Source organism: Marmota flaviventris, chromosome 6 (genome assembly GCF_047511675.1).
Source record: "Marmota flaviventris isolate mMarFla1 chromosome 6, mMarFla1.hap1, whole genome shotgun sequence".
NCBI classification, from domain to species: Eukaryota; Metazoa; Chordata; class Mammalia; order Rodentia; family Sciuridae; genus Marmota; species Marmota flaviventris.
This window is the reverse complement of record NC_092503.1, coordinates 51,476,823-51,494,179: the sequence shown is the minus strand read 5'-3', so window position 1 is coordinate 51,494,179 and position 17,357 is coordinate 51,476,823. Positions and strand designations below refer to the sequence as shown.

The 17,357-nt window shown below is 36.5% G+C and overlaps 1 protein-coding gene across 2 annotated transcripts in view; it reads right to left on the bottom strand.

Annotated features, from left to right (window-relative positions):
* Positions 1–17,357, bottom strand: part of Lama4 (laminin subunit alpha 4) — a 134,345-nt gene that overhangs the window by 96,784 nt on the left and 20,204 nt on the right. For both annotated transcript variants that reach the window (XM_027928236.2, XM_071613104.1), the window contains exon 2: positions 3,548–3,649. In XM_027928236.2, the coding sequence (XP_027784037.1) occupies positions 3,548–3,649 (102 nt within the window). The remainder of the gene's footprint in view (positions 1–3,547; positions 3,650–17,357) is intronic.

Here is a 17,357-nt window from a genome sequence, read left to right as displayed (position 1 = left end):
CAGTGCCCCACACATGCAAGGTAAGTGCTCTATCACCCCAGCCCAAATACCAATATATTTTTAATTATAAAACTACTCAGGGAGTTTCAGAAAATTTAGACAAGTGTACAATACTCAAAAGCTAAAAGAAGATAATAAAACCACCACTCAAAATATCTAACATTTTGATGTGCTTTTTCTAGATCTTAATGATAATTTTGTAGCTCTTCTGATGTTTCAAATCTGAATATTTGCTTCACATTTAGGATTGTTTTTTCTGAAATGCTGACACAAATCCTGAAATCTTTTTTATTCTATTGTCACAGAACATATGGGAGTTATGTCATGTTTCTAAAGGTCCAATGGTCTTTTTTTTTAAAATATTTTTTTTAGTTGTCGATGTACCTTTATTTTGCTTATTTATATGCAGTTCTGAGACTCAAACCCAGTGCCTCACACATGCTTGGCAAGCATTCTACCACTGAGCTGGGTTGTAACCCCAGCCCAGTCCAGTGGTCTTAAGCTTCATGACTTTGGTAATGTTCACAAGCATTTTCAGGTAGGTATTCTGTCACTATGATCCTTCAGTTCACACAGTGGGAGTACTTAACACAGAGTATAGAAAAGGTCTGACACAGAGCTGGTGCTTAAAAAATATTTGTTAAATGTATGCATTAAGTCAATAGACAAATCAATTTTTAATCAAAAGGAAGCTGAGGAGCTCAGTGATAAATTTCAAGTTAGGTTTGCTCTACTCCAGTACTAGGCATGAGCTTCTGGCTTTCTCCAAATTGCTGAGTGTCAGTTCTTTAGATGGTAACTTGCCTTAGTTAGGCCCCTTCTTGGTTCTCTGTATCTAGCTTCTAGAGCTAGGAGAAAATACAGATTTATCTGTGACCAGACATTCTTGCTTCCAGATACCTGACTGCTTCCAGCTGCTTTTCTCCCTCAATCTTATTTTGTATTTCCTTCTGGGATCCTTCTAGAGCTGACTGGTCATTATCTACTGGAATTGCCCAGCCTCTGGAGCCCCACCCCACCGAGAACCCTGCCTAAGGTGCTATAGTTCTGATAAAATGCAAAGGGTCCTCTTAGAAAAAATGTTCAACACATAATAGATTTTGAAGCCATTTTTCACTCAGTCACCTTTTTGTATTGGGAAGATGTGTGTTTTACTAGTGAAGTGTCTTTGCTTGTCTGATGTCTAAAATGGTAGCATAATTATGTTGGTGAATGAGTTAGTTCACTAACTAGTTAGAGTCTGTCTATAAATTATAAGATCAACTTGACAGTGGAATTTAGGAATAATTAGAAGCACATGGGAGTAGACACTGAAGATACAGGGGCTCCATAACCCTTCAAAATAAAGGCAAAAACTGAAAGAAGATTTTACTTTTTGATTGCTTATGGAAGATTGGAGAGATAAATCAGGCAACCTGTAAAAACTGACTGAAACACTAGTGATCATAATAAGATGCACGAAGTGTTTGTGTTGGAGACTCTGCTTCTCTGGCTCCCTGAAAGCTGAGGATAATCTGGGGTGACAGGGTAGGAGCCAACCCACCTTAACCTGCTCTCTTAGTAGACTGGAATAGGGACATCAAAGGAAACAGAAAAAATGAGTTTCATTCCAGTGTGACTCTATAGACAATACATTTGCCAATTAAGTGACCAAATATTACTTCTGTATTTGCAAGCCTTTTCTGTTCCTTTACTTACATGTAATTAAATAGAAATTATATCTTTTTCATTTTGAAATCAAATTTGTAAGAATACAAATATGGGTATCTCTGTGAGAATATATTGTGGGAGTTTTTTTTTTTACTTCAAATTTCAAACACAATATACATATATGTATATATTAAACTTTAATCAGGGAATAAAGTATATTTCTCTCTAGACTGGGTGGGATGAGGGAATTACCATTAAGAAGAATAGAACGGCTATTTCTTTTCATTTAAATTTTCTGTCTTGGAATGAAGTAATTGCAGGAAGATTAAGAACTTCCCTGGGTGTACATGTAAATAAATGTTAAACACCCTAGCCCATACCAAGGATTTTATTAAAACTTCATATGCTCCAGAAACTGGGAAGAAAGCCCACGATGACCATCCCTCTCAGAAGTTCATGTCTAGGTCAGAGATAAAACCATGATTGCTTTTGTCCTGACAATGTCATTGTAAAGAAGAAAGGCTTTGTCACTTCTCTTGATAGGCACCAGAAGAAGGGACTTTGTTCCCCTTTAGTCTATTTCAGTCTTTCATCTTACCAGTTGCTTAACAGCAGCTGATAGGCTTGATGGGTCCCTATTGTGTTTTGTTTTAATAAACCAGATAACGGAAGAAATTTTAATTGGTCAAATTATCAGAGATGTACATTATTAGTTCAAGTGTATGCATGGGATTTTTTTCTTTTCCAAATGTCACTGGGATTAAAATAACAGGAAACCGGAGATGGAAGCATTAGATAGGGGTAGACTTTGGCAGCTGCATGTGCCTACACTGCTACGGAGGACATCCTGGATGTAATGGTTGTTTAAGAAGATGGGGGAAGGGGAAGACAAATATGAGGACTGTACAAACACTACAAAGAGATAGCAACATTTAGCATTATGCCTCTTAATTCTCTGTCCCTAGAAAAATGGCAACTTTAAGGTTTAAAAATAAATGAAAGCATTCTGATTTGCATCTTAATGTGAAGTGTGAGTAAAATAGCACCTTCCTATATGCACCTTGGAGGCTGCTTATGATCAAGATTAACTGTTTAATAGGGACAATTATGCTAATTTTGAGTGTATTTAAATAAGTGCTCTTGTAGCTTAAGCAAAACTACTCTTGATGTTTAAGAAAGGCTCTTTTGCCCCATAGGAACTTAAAACTTGAGTTTTCTTGCTACATCAAAAGGCTGATGGAAAACAACCCATGATCTTAGTGCATAAGTACTTAAAAATGCCGCCTCCCCCATGACTTCTACTGAAGTCACTTGTAGTAAATATTTCAGTGGCCATATTTACCAAGTCATTTCTTCATTTATTGAAAACGAGAAATATGTAACAGGTATGGAAGGCTTTTCAGTCTTTATCTGTATCATGTTTCACTGAAGAACAGTCTTTTGAGGAATTCATTTTAGTTAAGGAAAAAAATCTCTTTGGGACTTGAACACAGAATTAAATCACAAGGCCAAAGCTTCATCTTCATTTGGTTCAAACTTAAAAACTGATTTTGGTCTATAGGCCTGATTATCTTACATTTTATAACAGGCTATGCAACAACTGTTTTATTCTGCTTTATGTGTGATGAAGTCAAACATATGGCAAACTATACTATTACAGAGGAATCTTGATGGGTGGTTCCCCTCTGTGTATCATCTATAATCCCATCACTGTTGGCCTACAGCAGGAAACCAGCTGCAGAGGGTGGCGAGGCACAAGCCTCTGAGCACATATGCACATTCAAGCAAATGCCTTGGTGGCCACTTAAAATCAGGAGGCGTTCACATGTTGTGTTTTACAGGAAAAAGTGAAGGGTGGAAAAAGAGAGCAGTTTGCTCCTGCATGTTCCCAACTTACCACACAGAATCCAGAGCCATCCGAGCACTCATTGGAATTACCGTTACAGTCACAGGGTAAGCATTCTCCTGACAGGGCGCGAAAGAATCCAGTGTCACATTTCTGCAACAGATGGAGTAAAAAGCATTTTAATTCTCAAAAAGTTCCATTTTGGTCAGTATTTTCTGAGAGAAACAATAGAAGATGATTATTAAACTAACTAAATATGTCTTTAAAAGTATACTAAACTGAACTATTTATACTACCATTTAGTGATAGATGTTGTATACACAATGTTTCTTGTTGCATAATTTCTTTCCCTCTTCTTTCACTTTGCAGGAGAGGAGGAACACCCTTACCACTGTTCCATCAGTGAAAAGGTGAATAAGAAGATTTTAATAACAGTAAGAGAGAAATTTTGTAGCAAAGCAAAACCAAACCAAACCAACCATGACTGAGTATTAATCAGGATGAGGAATTACATTATGTTCCCTATAAACAAAGATTTCTCGTTTCAGAAATTACTGACTATGGCCTAACTACGTAGAGCTGTAGCTTTCATAAATGTGGTCTCTTAAAAACTTTATTTCTTCAGATTCTAACATTTTAAAGGGAAGGGTAAGAAAGTTAATGAATTCTTACACTTGCAGGCCCTGTTGGGTGCTGATTATATATTTCACAATTCTGAGAGGAACAGATTATTTTCCTTTATTCTAGTGATGAGATAATGAGACCCAGAGAAGCTAAGTGGCTTGTGGGGAGGTTGCACCATTCTCAATGCACCAGTTGACCTGCACAATAATGAATTTCCCTCCCCAAACATCACCAGTGCCTTCAGCTGAGAAACACTGTGAAATGATCCGCTGTTTATGTGATTGGGCTTAGGATAAGTATTCAATGTGCTTTTGGGTCTGTCTCTGTGATGAAGGGCAGAAATGTCATGATAGGCCTGGAAGTGCACTCTGACCCTTCAGACAGGCTTCCATCTGAAGAATTCCAGACAGAAAAGAATGGTGATTGTTTTCACAGTCTTACAGAGTACGAGATTCAACATCACCCCCCTTCCATGGACCCATTGTAGTTTGTACTGTCTTGGCTACCAGGAAATTTTTCATGATATCTGGCTGAATTCCTTCTGACTGCTCTACAAACCCATTTCCTCTTATTATTATTTTTTCTGTAAATAAAGAATGACTAGACACCATGCACAGCATTAAAAACACTACCTTTGGGGCTGGGGCTGTAGCTCAGTGGCAGAGTGCTTGCCTTGGGTGCGGGAGACACTAGGTTCGATCCTCAGCACCACATAAAAAAATACACAAATAAAATAAAGGCATGCTATCCATCTATAACTGCAAAAAAAAAATTTTAAAAATACCACCTTTGTAGACCCCAAATTTAATATGTTCATTTTAAGGTTTAATAGAGAATAATGACATTGTCTGTGAAGAAAAGATATTTCACTTAAGTGAGAGGAAGGGAAGCTGAGAGGGACAATTTATAATTTATAATGGAGAGTTTGTGGCTGATGGTAAGTCTTTTTCTCAGTTTTTCCAAATTGAGAGGTAATAAAAGAGAGGAAAAGGCATTAAAATTGCAGCAGGAAGCATTTAATTTAGATCATCTAATTTCATGTTTTTAGGTATTGTCATAAAGTAAAACATACATGTTTTCACTCTGATGCAGTAGACAGATGGATGTGTTTGCCTATATCTATTTCTAGATATTCATATCCACATCTACAGTGATACCAATATAGACCTTAATCTAGACATATATGTGTGTATAAGTATCAGGTTGTATGTACCTCAGAGATTCATAAGTAAATAACTTACTATGTGTGCTGTAACTTGAACTTCTCCATTTTATTTAAAAATGAATATTGCTTGTAATCCATAAAATTGATTTGATGACCCACGAATGCATTACATTTTGCAAGTGGCAGGGTTTTAGTTATAAAAGTAGTTTAGATTAGCATGGGTCTTAATATTAGTCATCTCAGTAATCCCCAAAACTGGTTTCCAAGCTCTCTGACCATATTATATTCATCTGAGGAGCTTCTGATTCAGTACTTCTAATAATGAAGCCAAGTAATTGGGATTTTATTAATAAATAAATTTTGTATTTTAAAAGAACTTTAGATTTATAGAAGAATTGAAAAGGGTCTGCAGTTTTAAAAAGCTGCCCCCAAGATTCTGATATTCATTCCACCAGGTATAGAAAACATCTCTCACAGTGCTTAGTGTATGTTAATTTCTCAGCTAACATTAGGTGATTTGAATGGTTTGGACCAGTATAGCACACTTGAGATAAGTTTTTGCAAACCATTGGTATATACTGTTAATTTACCCACTGCTCTCTGCTAGGGCTGGGCTGGTCTTAAGTATTTCTCAATAGTCCAGTTGGACTGACTACATGCAAGATGAAATCTTTATGTTGTGCCAAATTTAGGAGAAAACTTCACTTGGAGAATTACTCATTATTCACTTATCTACTACTCCCCAGGCTGAGGCTATAACCTTGGGTGAGGCTATGACCTTGGGTGAAGGATGACTTGCTCCAGTCTCATACTGTGAGAGATGGGAAGAAAAAAGGGAGGTAGGGATAGGGCTGTGTTGAGCAGTCATTTGGCCTCCTGCCAAGAAAGGGATGGGGTGGAGGGTGGAAATCTAGCAAATTCCTTTCCTGCTGGAGAATGTCCACCTGAATGAATTACATTTTCCAATTCCTCTCTTCAGAGGGCAAGCATTACCACTTAAAAACTCACATGCATGCAACATATAGGGAAGTGGAAGCTCTGGGCATGGAGAGATTCTGATGCCACCACTAGAGCCTATTTAGAAATTCCCTGAAATAGAGTTGTTAAATGGTTTTAGAGAAGTTTAATTACCCTGAAGGAAGACAAATTTGTTTCTTTGTGTGGAAATATTTCATTATGGCCCCTGAGAATCCTGGGATCTTTTCACCGAGTCTTTTCTTGAAATTCTACAGAAACCGGTAAATTAACTTTTTACAATAATAAAAGGCAAATATTTTCAAGAATGAAAGCAGAGCTATATTTCTCAGTTTTGCTTCTGGTTAATAAACATTATGCATAGTAATTCTAACACTTGTGTTATTTAGTGGCATGTGGGAATTGGTCTTCTCACAAACTAAATTGATGGCTATTTTCTTTTGGAAGATTCTCCAGAATTTAATGAACAAAGATGGGGTTTGGGTATGCACATGAGTGCCTGAGCAAGAGAAGAAATCTTATAGTTGATCGTTTAGGTGCCATATGGCACATTCTTTCCTATGTGAGAAGACTGACCTACAGAAGACAACTAATAGGCAAACTTCAGAGGACACGTATAATAATTATAATGATAATTGTAATGAGTTACCATCAATGTCATTCAACTTTGTAAGAGGTTCAGACTGATCTAAATCTTCTTCTTTCTCCACTATAACATGCTGCCCCTCATAAATAAATAAATAAATAATTGAATTTAATTTTTAATTAATTGAACATATTTAAGACACTGGGTAGGTCATGTTGCATAATTTTTCATTTTAGCCCACAACAGACTTATGAAGTAGGCTCTATTATCTGCATTTTGCATATAGGGAATTTGTGGCTTATAGAGACTTATAGACCCAAAAAACACATATAAGAAATGGAGGACACAGGCTTTAGATCCTTTTTTTTTTTCAAGTTTGAACTCTTAATATACTATTAGTATATTCAGCCAAGTCTTTCTTGTTGAATTTTTAAGTTATTTCCAAGTTTTTTGTTATTATAGACGTTGTGAAGCAGGCTGAAATAGATAAAATGTGTACACAATCATCTTTAAACCCAGAAAAATATTTGAAAATGAACACAATACTTTAAAATATATAGATTATTAATGTATGAAACCACTGAGTGAGAATATTTCCTTTTAAAGTAATTTGTTTTTAAAAAATTTTCATGTTGACTAGTTACTGTCCACAAAATCATTTTATGAAGAGACATTTTATGTCTCTCCATTATTACAGCTTTCCTCCTGCTCTACCATTAAGATTGGATTAAGGCAGTGCAGAGGTGCCTGCCTGTTAACCCAGTAGTTCAGGAGAATGAGGGAGGAGGATAGCAAATTTGACGCCAGTCTTGGCAACTTAGTCAGACTTTGGCTGTAACTCAGGGGTAAAGTGACCCTGGGCTCAATCCCCAATAATCCACCTCCCTAAATTGGATTAATCAATACCATTTACTTCTGCCTGTGAAGAATAAGAATAAAAATTCCCATTTAGCTACTTTGTTAGGAGTAGCATGAGGTCTGGCTTGTAGTTAAAAAAAAAAAAAATCAGTGTTTGTGAACTTGCCTAATTTCCATTTGTAGAAATCAGAACCAGAGAGAAGTTTAAAAGGAAACGATTATGGGATGTCCACATGTGAACTCATGTTTAAAGGGACTTGGGAAAGTATAGGTGTTATTGTAGAAGGCATTATTTCCAGAAGCCCATTATGCAATCATAATATTAATTATTTAATGAGATAGAATTATAAAAAATTAAGACTGTTTTTTAAACAAAGGGATAGTATTTATGTAACTATGTGATCATTTTTGTCCTTATTTGAAGAAGTCCCTTTGAGAACACTAGACTCATACCAACAATGATGTCATTGTACAGCATTTTTTCTTAAAATTTTTTTCTTAAAAATTTAAAATCATGCTATTTTGAAGAACAGACCAGTCTGCACCCTTTGGATGTGGTTAACTTCTAAAAGTCATTTGGAATTATTAAATAAAGTGAGAACCAAGCTAAGTAATTCAATTTTAGGTTAAAAATTTTCAGAAATCTCACTCTATTTTCTAAATATTGTCACAGATGAGTTAGTTAACTAACCACAAGCCATTAATTTTTACACAGGCATTGAATCTCTGTGCGTGTCATAATTTCTATTGAAATTCCTAATTGACTAAACTATTTAAATGCTCTAATAGCATCCTCTACAAATTTAAGGTACTCAATTACTCATTAAAACAAACAACAATAGTAAAAAATTGATGGGATTTAAGATGTATCTAAAGTTAGTATCAGAGAGTGTGAGGCACAACCTGTAGTCCCTGAGTAGATACACATGACCCAAAGAGAATCAGATGTAATCTCCTGTTCCAACGAGTGACAAAAAATTAATTATAATAAAATTTCATTACAAAGAGCACACTCTATAACTCTGCTGCCTACTCTAATAGGATTGGACGTATAACTGGAATAGACATTTGCACTGTGTCTTCAACTAAGGATCTATAAACATTTTACAAATATCAACTCAACTCATCTTCATTCCTAAATTAAACTTTTAGAGTTTTGATTCACCAATTCTTTCTTTAATTTATGGAAGCTCAAAAGTGGAAATCTAAATTTATGCACCAATATCCAGCATTGCTATCTTCCAAATTAGTATAACAACCCACATTAAATTATCTTTCTGCTTGTTTTTTTTTTGTGTGTGTGTGACTCCACTTTCTTCTTGTTTCTAGGCAACAGTGATTTTAGCTCTAGTTTTAGTGTTAGTGAGCTCCATTTTTTGTCAGTACACAATAAAAGTTATTCTAAATAGAATATTATGCTCACTTAAGGGCTAAAGCTTTATGCCCTCAGCCAGAGTCTGTGGGTCCTGTACAATGCTACTTTCATCTGCATGAAAATTGGGCAGATTTGGAAACTGATAGAATTCAGAGATCTTCTAGTGGGAATCAACCAATTGAATCTACTTAAAAATATCAATTTAGACTTTATTGAGAAGAAATGACTTCTAAGAACAGTGAATTTATTAGATGATGAGGCATTTCATTTTTTTCTGTGTCTATAAAAGTAAAAGGTAAAATGTCTGAGATGGAAAGAAGCCCCCAATTTTAAGCTATCAACTTTTATTCTGTTATCAGAACAAGGCTATCAGGTTCTGTTATTTTTTTCACATAGGGCTTTACATATCCTGATTTTCTCATATACAGACCTATGTTCAAAGTGCCCAAATGAGTTAAATACATTATGCAATGTGCTTATACAGACATTGGCTTCTTGATTGATTTTACTTGAATCTGGAGAAAATTACCCATGTATCCTCCCTTGGGTATGTCTAAGCTCTTATTTGCGTAATTGAAATTCCCCACATTTTAATAGACAAAGTTAAGTTTTAGATTTTGACAGTGATTTCACCATAGCTTGATTAAGAAACTGGTTTCAACATTCCCAAGATATACCCAGTTCAAAGGCATTTCTTCTTAAGATTGTTGTGATAAAACTAGGATAAAAGCTAACATGCACCACTTTGCTGGTTTCTCCTAACTAGCTCTGAGAGCCACCTTTGTGCTTATTGCTTTAGGCCCATGTCTGCCACACCTTGTCAAGTTTACAAAGCACTCCAGCTCTTAATTGAATTACCAATGAAAGGACAGTGACTCAGATCATGAGAATTTCTGAGGAACACAGAGATGTCTGGACAATCTTAAGACTGATCCTTTAATTTAGTAGAGTGGAGAGAAGTTATTTTCATAGTACTAATGCCACACTTATGGGGCTATTCCTCATTATTCTTTATTGACTAATAGGTATTCTCATGGGTGGAAACCATTGCTCCACTCACAGATCTCAAAACCTATTCATCAAACATTTACTTGGACCATAGATACCAACAGACTTGAGGTCTGTTGAAATACTACTTTTGCTAATAAATCCCTCTTTATGTGCAAAATTTAAAGAATCAAACAAGGAAGTTAACAGCCCCTAAAGCCATACAGATTTTTCCTTTGAAGTATTGGATTTGGGAATGATTATGTTCATTAATATTTCTTTAATTTTCTCCTTGAAAAGTTACTTGAAATAATTTTTGAATTGTTCATTTATAGTAGTGATTGCCACTTACATAACATAATGAGGCTTCAGTGGTGTCTTTTTTCTTTTGTCTTGAAATAAATCTCTTGCTAACATCTGGCCTTTTGCTCTGGATTCTCCTTACTTGCCTCCTGTAACTGGATTATCCTTTCCACTCCTTGCCTTCTGAGCTATGGTTACACAACCTAGTCTCTGCCAGATTTTTTTTTTTATTTGAAAACTGGCTCAGTTTTATTTAATTTATTGGGGCAAATGCCATGGACACATTTCCAAGAAAGGAAGAGATGTAGCCCACAAAGGCCAGCTATAATAATGAGTAAAGAGAAATAACCTTAGATTTACAGGCATTTGGGGGATTTTGATGTGACTTCTTAACGATTTCCAAGCAATCAATGTTGTGAGATGACACATATCTCTGTCATCTTCATCTGGATTTTTATGAACAATAATGGCTAATATTTATGGACTGACACTAGCACTGAGTTAAGTGCTTTTCATGGATGATACAGTTTGTTCATTACATTTAATGGCCCACAGTCTTGCAAATATCTGCCTAAATTATCTTTTCTTTTTTACAAGAAGTTTGGAGGTTGAATTATCTATAAATGACATGATTTCAGTGGACTCAGGGAAACTAGTAGTACTTTTCACTGGTTGGGATGTTTTGTCCGTTCCCCTGGCTAGAAGATGAAACTGCTTTGGTTTTGAAGGACTCTGTGTACTTCATTCAGTACCACCCTCAACCTGGATCCCTCAAGAGGCAAAATAGAAAGTGACTAGCAGGAAAGATCTTCCTTTCTTATATGTTTATGCATCACTGAGGGAATGCTACTATGAATTAGTAAGAAAGGAGAAATGCATTCCAAATTTCTATTGCATCCATTTAATCTCAGCAGATGATCTTGACTCTAAACAAGAACACAGAGGCAACTGGGCAGAAAATCTCATTCCAGCTCTCTTCTTTGTAAAATTCCCCTCTGTCTTGATGCATCCTTATGTACTTTTACCCATCCCAGAAGAAGCAGTGCTACCCGTGGCAGGAAAGATGTGCTCTGTGCTCTGGGACCCACACATCTGTGGCCTTCAGACCCTGCATCATACCATATTATCTCTCCCGACCAAACCATCTGGGTCACTCAGCTTTTTCTTACAACATACCTGAGACAAATCAGCTTTTAAGGGGGAAAGTTTTACTTTGGCTCACAGTTTCAGATTTCTTGGCTCTGTCACTTTGGGCCTGTCATGGCACAGTACATCATGGTAGAAGCATGTTGCAGAAGAGGTCTCTTTGCATCATAGCAGCCAGGAAGCAAAGAGAGAGAAAGGAAGGGACGGAGGTCCCAATATCTCTGTTAGGGTCAGGTCTCCAGTGACCTAAGTGCCTTCCATTAGACCCTACCTTCTAAAGGTTTCACCATCTCCCAATAACACTGGAGGCTGACAACCCAAGACTTGAACATGTATATCTTTGTGGGGGCACTCCAATACAAACTATAGCACTATCCATTTTTTCACACGTCCAGTTATGAAGGGAGATAGTGAACACAGATAGATGTTGGGTCCTCTGTTGGATGAGACTTTACTTCTTCCTCTGAGCTCAGATTCTAAGAACACCTTCCCTCAGGTCCACTACCTTATGAATTCATTCACACTGGCTCTGTTTCCCTCATGCCAGTCAATGCCGCTACCAGTCATCTGGTTTCTGCCTCCATTACACCACTGACACTGAGCTGAAAAAGAAATCCATAGCTTGGCTTTCCCAGTCATACTTGTTCTCATTTTAGTGCTTGACATTGTTGAATCCCCTCCCTGAATTTCTCTCTTTTTTTTGGTTTCCAAGACAACTCTTTCCTCTGATTTTTCTCATGCCCATCTTTCTTTCTTAGATTTTTAGGGGGTTTCTCTTCCTCTGTTGCCCCTATGTGGTTGGTGTTCTACAGGGTACCTCCAAGGCACACATTTCCTTTTTCTATCTACATGTTTTGCCGGATGATGTGAACCCCTCCCAAAATTTCATCCTCCATCTATATTCTGGTGTCTCCAAATCTCTCTACACATCCCTGATCTCATTCTTTTATGTCACCCTCTTCTCTCCAAGGGCATGTCACCCAAGTCCATCTCCAGTTCTATAAGCTCATGGACATGAATGTGTCCCATGCCAACATTATTACAGCCTCTTCAAAACCTATTTTTGTCCTCATATTGTGTCTCAGTTAATGATAAAGGTTATAGAAAGTAAAAGGAAAAAAGCAATGTATTAATATTTTTAAATTACATTAATATATTTTGGAAATGCTGTCAAAAGAGTGAATTCTGCCAGAATCAGAGAATGGTTTGCATGCAGAATGGCAGTATTTATGTGCTCAAGTTCTGTCTCTTCATTTTCATAGTCACTGTGCTCTCTGTGTTTATTTCAAATCTGTGTTTTAAATGCAGGCATGTGGAATACCACAGAGATTAGAGTCTCAAATCAGAAGTGACCTTATATAATTATGAACTGTTTTAAATTTACTCTCTAAACTCACAGACCCCACCTATGTTGGGATGGACTGCAGGACTCAAAGTTTCCAAGTTGTTTTTTGTGTTGAACACCATGTTTATCAAAGGTTAAGTAATTGGAATGTGCTAATTTGAAGCTTACATATTTGTTACATTATTAGAACTCAACAGTAACCACAGCAACTGCCCAGAATTTGAACAACAAAAGATTTTTCTGGGAGGAGCATTTTGTCATTGACATTGTTTAGAGTTGCTGGCCTATGTTCATAAGCAAAAGCAGAGTGAGTCTGAATAAATTCTGTTTACTACTTTTAAATTTTCTACACACAATACACCCCCTTCTTGCCTCCACTTGGTTTAGACTGTTCCCACCTCTGTTGTCTTTTGTATGTCATTGTCGCCTAGAGTTTACTTTCTACCTCTGAAAGATTACCAAGATGGTTCTTTCTTCCTGTTCCCAACACCATAATTTAGTTTAGAATCTTGGCATTTTTCCCTCTTAAAATATTGTACTTACTGTTCTCTCTCTCACAAAACTGTCTCTCTTTGAGTTCATTTGTTATACCAGAATTAATTTTAAAAAACTTTATAGTACTACATTTCTACTTCAACCTCCTCCTAGTTACTCTTCATTCTTTTCCTACAAGAGTAAATGAAATTACTTAGCCTGACCTTCAAAGCTTAACTTTTACAAACCCAATGCAACTCTTTAGGGTCAACCTTGGTTCCCTCTACTGTAATTAAACCAGATTTTCTACTCCCCCCTCACATATGTACCTTCCTCTTTCCCACCTAGTGTCTGTACATATTGTCATGGAGGCCAAGGATGTCTTTTCCTTTCACTACTCTCGTACACTCAGCTACCTAAATGGCACCTTGAAGATCCATCATTAGAGCACATAGAGCATGGTATAATTTTTAATTTACACTCCTGCCTTTTGAAATCCCTGTGAGCTCCTTCAGCACAGGGATAATGTCCTCAGCACAGGGATAATGTCCTCATCACCTATAATAGTGATTAGCAAATAGCAAGTAGATGCTGAAATACGTTCGTGGGAACAATCTACTTGAATTCTGAAAAGAATGAGCAAAGTAAGAGCAAATTGTGCAAATGCTTTGGAGAACATTTTGCCAAATCTCACAGTAAATATATTTCTAATTATGAATGAATTTTTTGAACATAATACTGAGGAAAAAAGCCTGTTGTAGAAGACAAACAGTATAATATTTACATTGTATTTAAAAACATACAAAAATGACACAGTGCAATATGTTGTATAAGGGTACACACATATAAAGAGAAGCAGGAAAAATAAATGGGAATCTAAGAAATCAAGCCAGTTAAGAGTAAAGGTGGGAATGAGATTGAGAAGGGTGTATAAACTTCGGTTATATTGGCATTTTATTTATCATGCTACGTGGAGGGCATACAAATTCTCATGAAAGAAGGAAATAAAGAAATGAGGAAAGAAAGGAAGAAAAAAGAAAACAAAGACTACTTTAGTTGTTATGTCTTGAATTTCCATGTCTAGACCTGGTGAGGTCTCTAAAACTTCATCCCTAGGAAGTGACTAATGTGGTCTTGACAATGAATTCAGATGTGTGTGTATAATTTCCTCAACTTCCTGCCTATTCACGTTATGTACCATTATCATTACACACAATTTAAAAAATAAGCATAAGAACATTCCTTACTTAATTTGCTCTTCCTTTGTTTTCCACCTTCCAGCTAGCAGCTACCTCCTCCCACGTGGGGTTGCCTTTTGCAGGTCTTTATGCCTGTCTCAGGGAAAGCACCGTCAGCTTTTAGGTTCTTCTGGATGGCTATTTAATGTGATTTCCTCCGGTTATTTCATTTTAGCAGTCAGTCACATGGTCTAGGCTACATATGCAGCCTGGAGAACTTTTAGGTGATTATTTATTTGGGTTGGGCCTTACTAATTAAAGACAGGGATAAAAGGTTCTTGGAATACTCCCATTTGACAGACAAACTAAAATATTAAAATCCAAGTAAGAAGGTTTATAGGCCAGTTTTCTGTCCTAAGAGGGTAGTTGGGAACCAAATGGACCATAACTAGAATAATGGGAGCTTCAACTTGTCTGGCTTTAAATTGGCAGAACATGAGGAGAGTGAGCCAAAGATTGTCTTCTCTAGCTAAAGGGGGAATCAGGAAAAGACTGGACAGTAATTCAAACCAAATAAAGCTGACATTATGTTCTTATAGTTTGCTAATTGTCTTATATAATCTCTTCAGCATGATTTCTTCTTGCGAAGGTAAAAAGGTTTGTGAATTAAAAACAACTGACTGAAGTGGATGATGGTGGCAAGGGAGAAGCCAAGAAATGGAGAGAGTCATGAATTTTGAGAGAGGGTTGCCACTGATTTAGTCAATTCATCAGTTAGGGGCTCAGCAGGAAACAGAATTCACTACAGAGGGTTAAAGCAAAGAGCATGAAGAGAACTGAATGGATGATGGTTTAGAAAAGTGTGGCTGTGTGAACCCAGGGAGAAAGAGGCCCAAGGCTTAAGATTATTTGTACCCAACCTCTTTTCAATCACTTCTTCCTTATGGCCCCAGTCCTCATTTTATTGGTGGAGAGTAGCATCTCCTTGGTGTTTTTTGTCTCCTTAGCTAGCTTTGCTCCCCAGCCTTTCTCAGGCATAGTTTGCCAAAAATAGCCCAAACCATAACAATATCCATCATCTCCTCCAACATCCTGAATTCAGCTTTACATTTCATAAAAATTAAATCAACTCTTGGGAGGTCATTGTTTTGCTGAAGTGAATCCTAAAGTGAAAGTTCTCTTTAAAGGTACTTATTCTAAAGATTAATTGGGTTGTGACAACAGAATTTCAAGTGGCCTCATTAGGGGCTATTGTTAGGAAACAGCATGGATATAAATGCTGGTTATAAGACATGCTTCTGGAATAACTAGTAAGGAAAGGTAAAGAACTAACAAACTGAATTCTGGGGATTGAAATCACACTATTTAAAGATGGATTGCACTTCATTTATCTGGATTCTTCTATTGTCATTTATAACAATATGAGAAAAGTGATATTTTCCCCTTGTTCATTTAGTGGAACATATTTTCAGAGAGTCTGAATAGATAAGGGTTTTATTTAAAGGTGTAATCCATTTCAACTAATCAGAATTGATAGGTTTTACAGTGTAATCTCAGTGAATTAAATGTTAAATTGAACAAATTAAGGTCACATCATAGATAGGAAAAAGTTCCTCTCATATTCTTTTTCCTTTTAATTTTTATTCTTTTAGCAGCTCTACAAATCCCTTTCTCCTCCCAGGAACATACACATTTAGGTGCTACTTCTTTAGTATTTAAATCCCAAATTTCTAGGATCTGATTAAAATCTACTTTTTGGCATTTTAAGAAATGTCCACATGTGTACCCAAGGTCAAATACACATTTGTCCACCTTGCACCTGGCTACCACTAAACAAATACTTTTTGAATGAATGAATGAATATCTCTCCTAAATATGTTTGCATCTAGGGACACCTCAATGACTTATCCTCTGTGGTCATTGATGTGATACACTGCACTTCATAGTGTGTTTACTGTACTCCTTATAGTATAGTTATGTTCTGTGAAGACAACCTGGAATATTGGAAAACCTGAGATTATCTAGATTCCAGTTCCAGCTCTACTACTAGTGACCTTACCCAGGTAATTAAGTCTCAGTTTTCCTTTCTGAAAAATTGGAGTGATTGATATATTATCTTCTGGAGTGGCTATGAGGATCAACAAATATCGTGCATTTTAGGTTCAATATAATGGTACAGAAATGTTCAATAGCTAGTACTTTCCCCTTGTGATTTTGGACTTGTTTGTGCCATTGCTCTCTGTTTAAACTAGTAGCTTCTCAGTGAGCTACAACTCTCTGTTTATGGCACATGGCTTGGTAATGATGCTTGAAGATATTATTGGTATACCGTCTTTCTTTTCAAAAGACTTAACTCCCTGAGAACAGAAACTGGAGTTAGCTTATTTGTTACTGAATTCTCAGTGCCTTCCTGGAATAAGTGCTTAATAAATATGTATTGAATGTATTCTTGGCATTACAGAATAATGGATGCTAGAGCTGGCGAGGAACTTATTCTCTAACTAACCTGTTATATTAAATTTGGGGAAACTGAGACCTGGTGAAGTCAGAGACTTATCAAAAGCTATTTATATAGAGCAATGTTAGGCCATCTTTAGTGCTCATGCAACTAAACCATACTTTTTGATGATGATGATGATAATAAAGAAAATGATGAAAAAGGTACTGCTGACACTCACACCTCTTTAGGGATGTAAACAACCCTATGCTACTCGTTTCTCTCCAAGAACTCATGTTTATCAGAATTATCAAGAATCTGATTGAAGATATTCTGTTAGTACATTCCCCTTATTTCACAGGGTAGTGTCATCAACATCAAAAGATCCTAATACCTCCCTGGGCATCT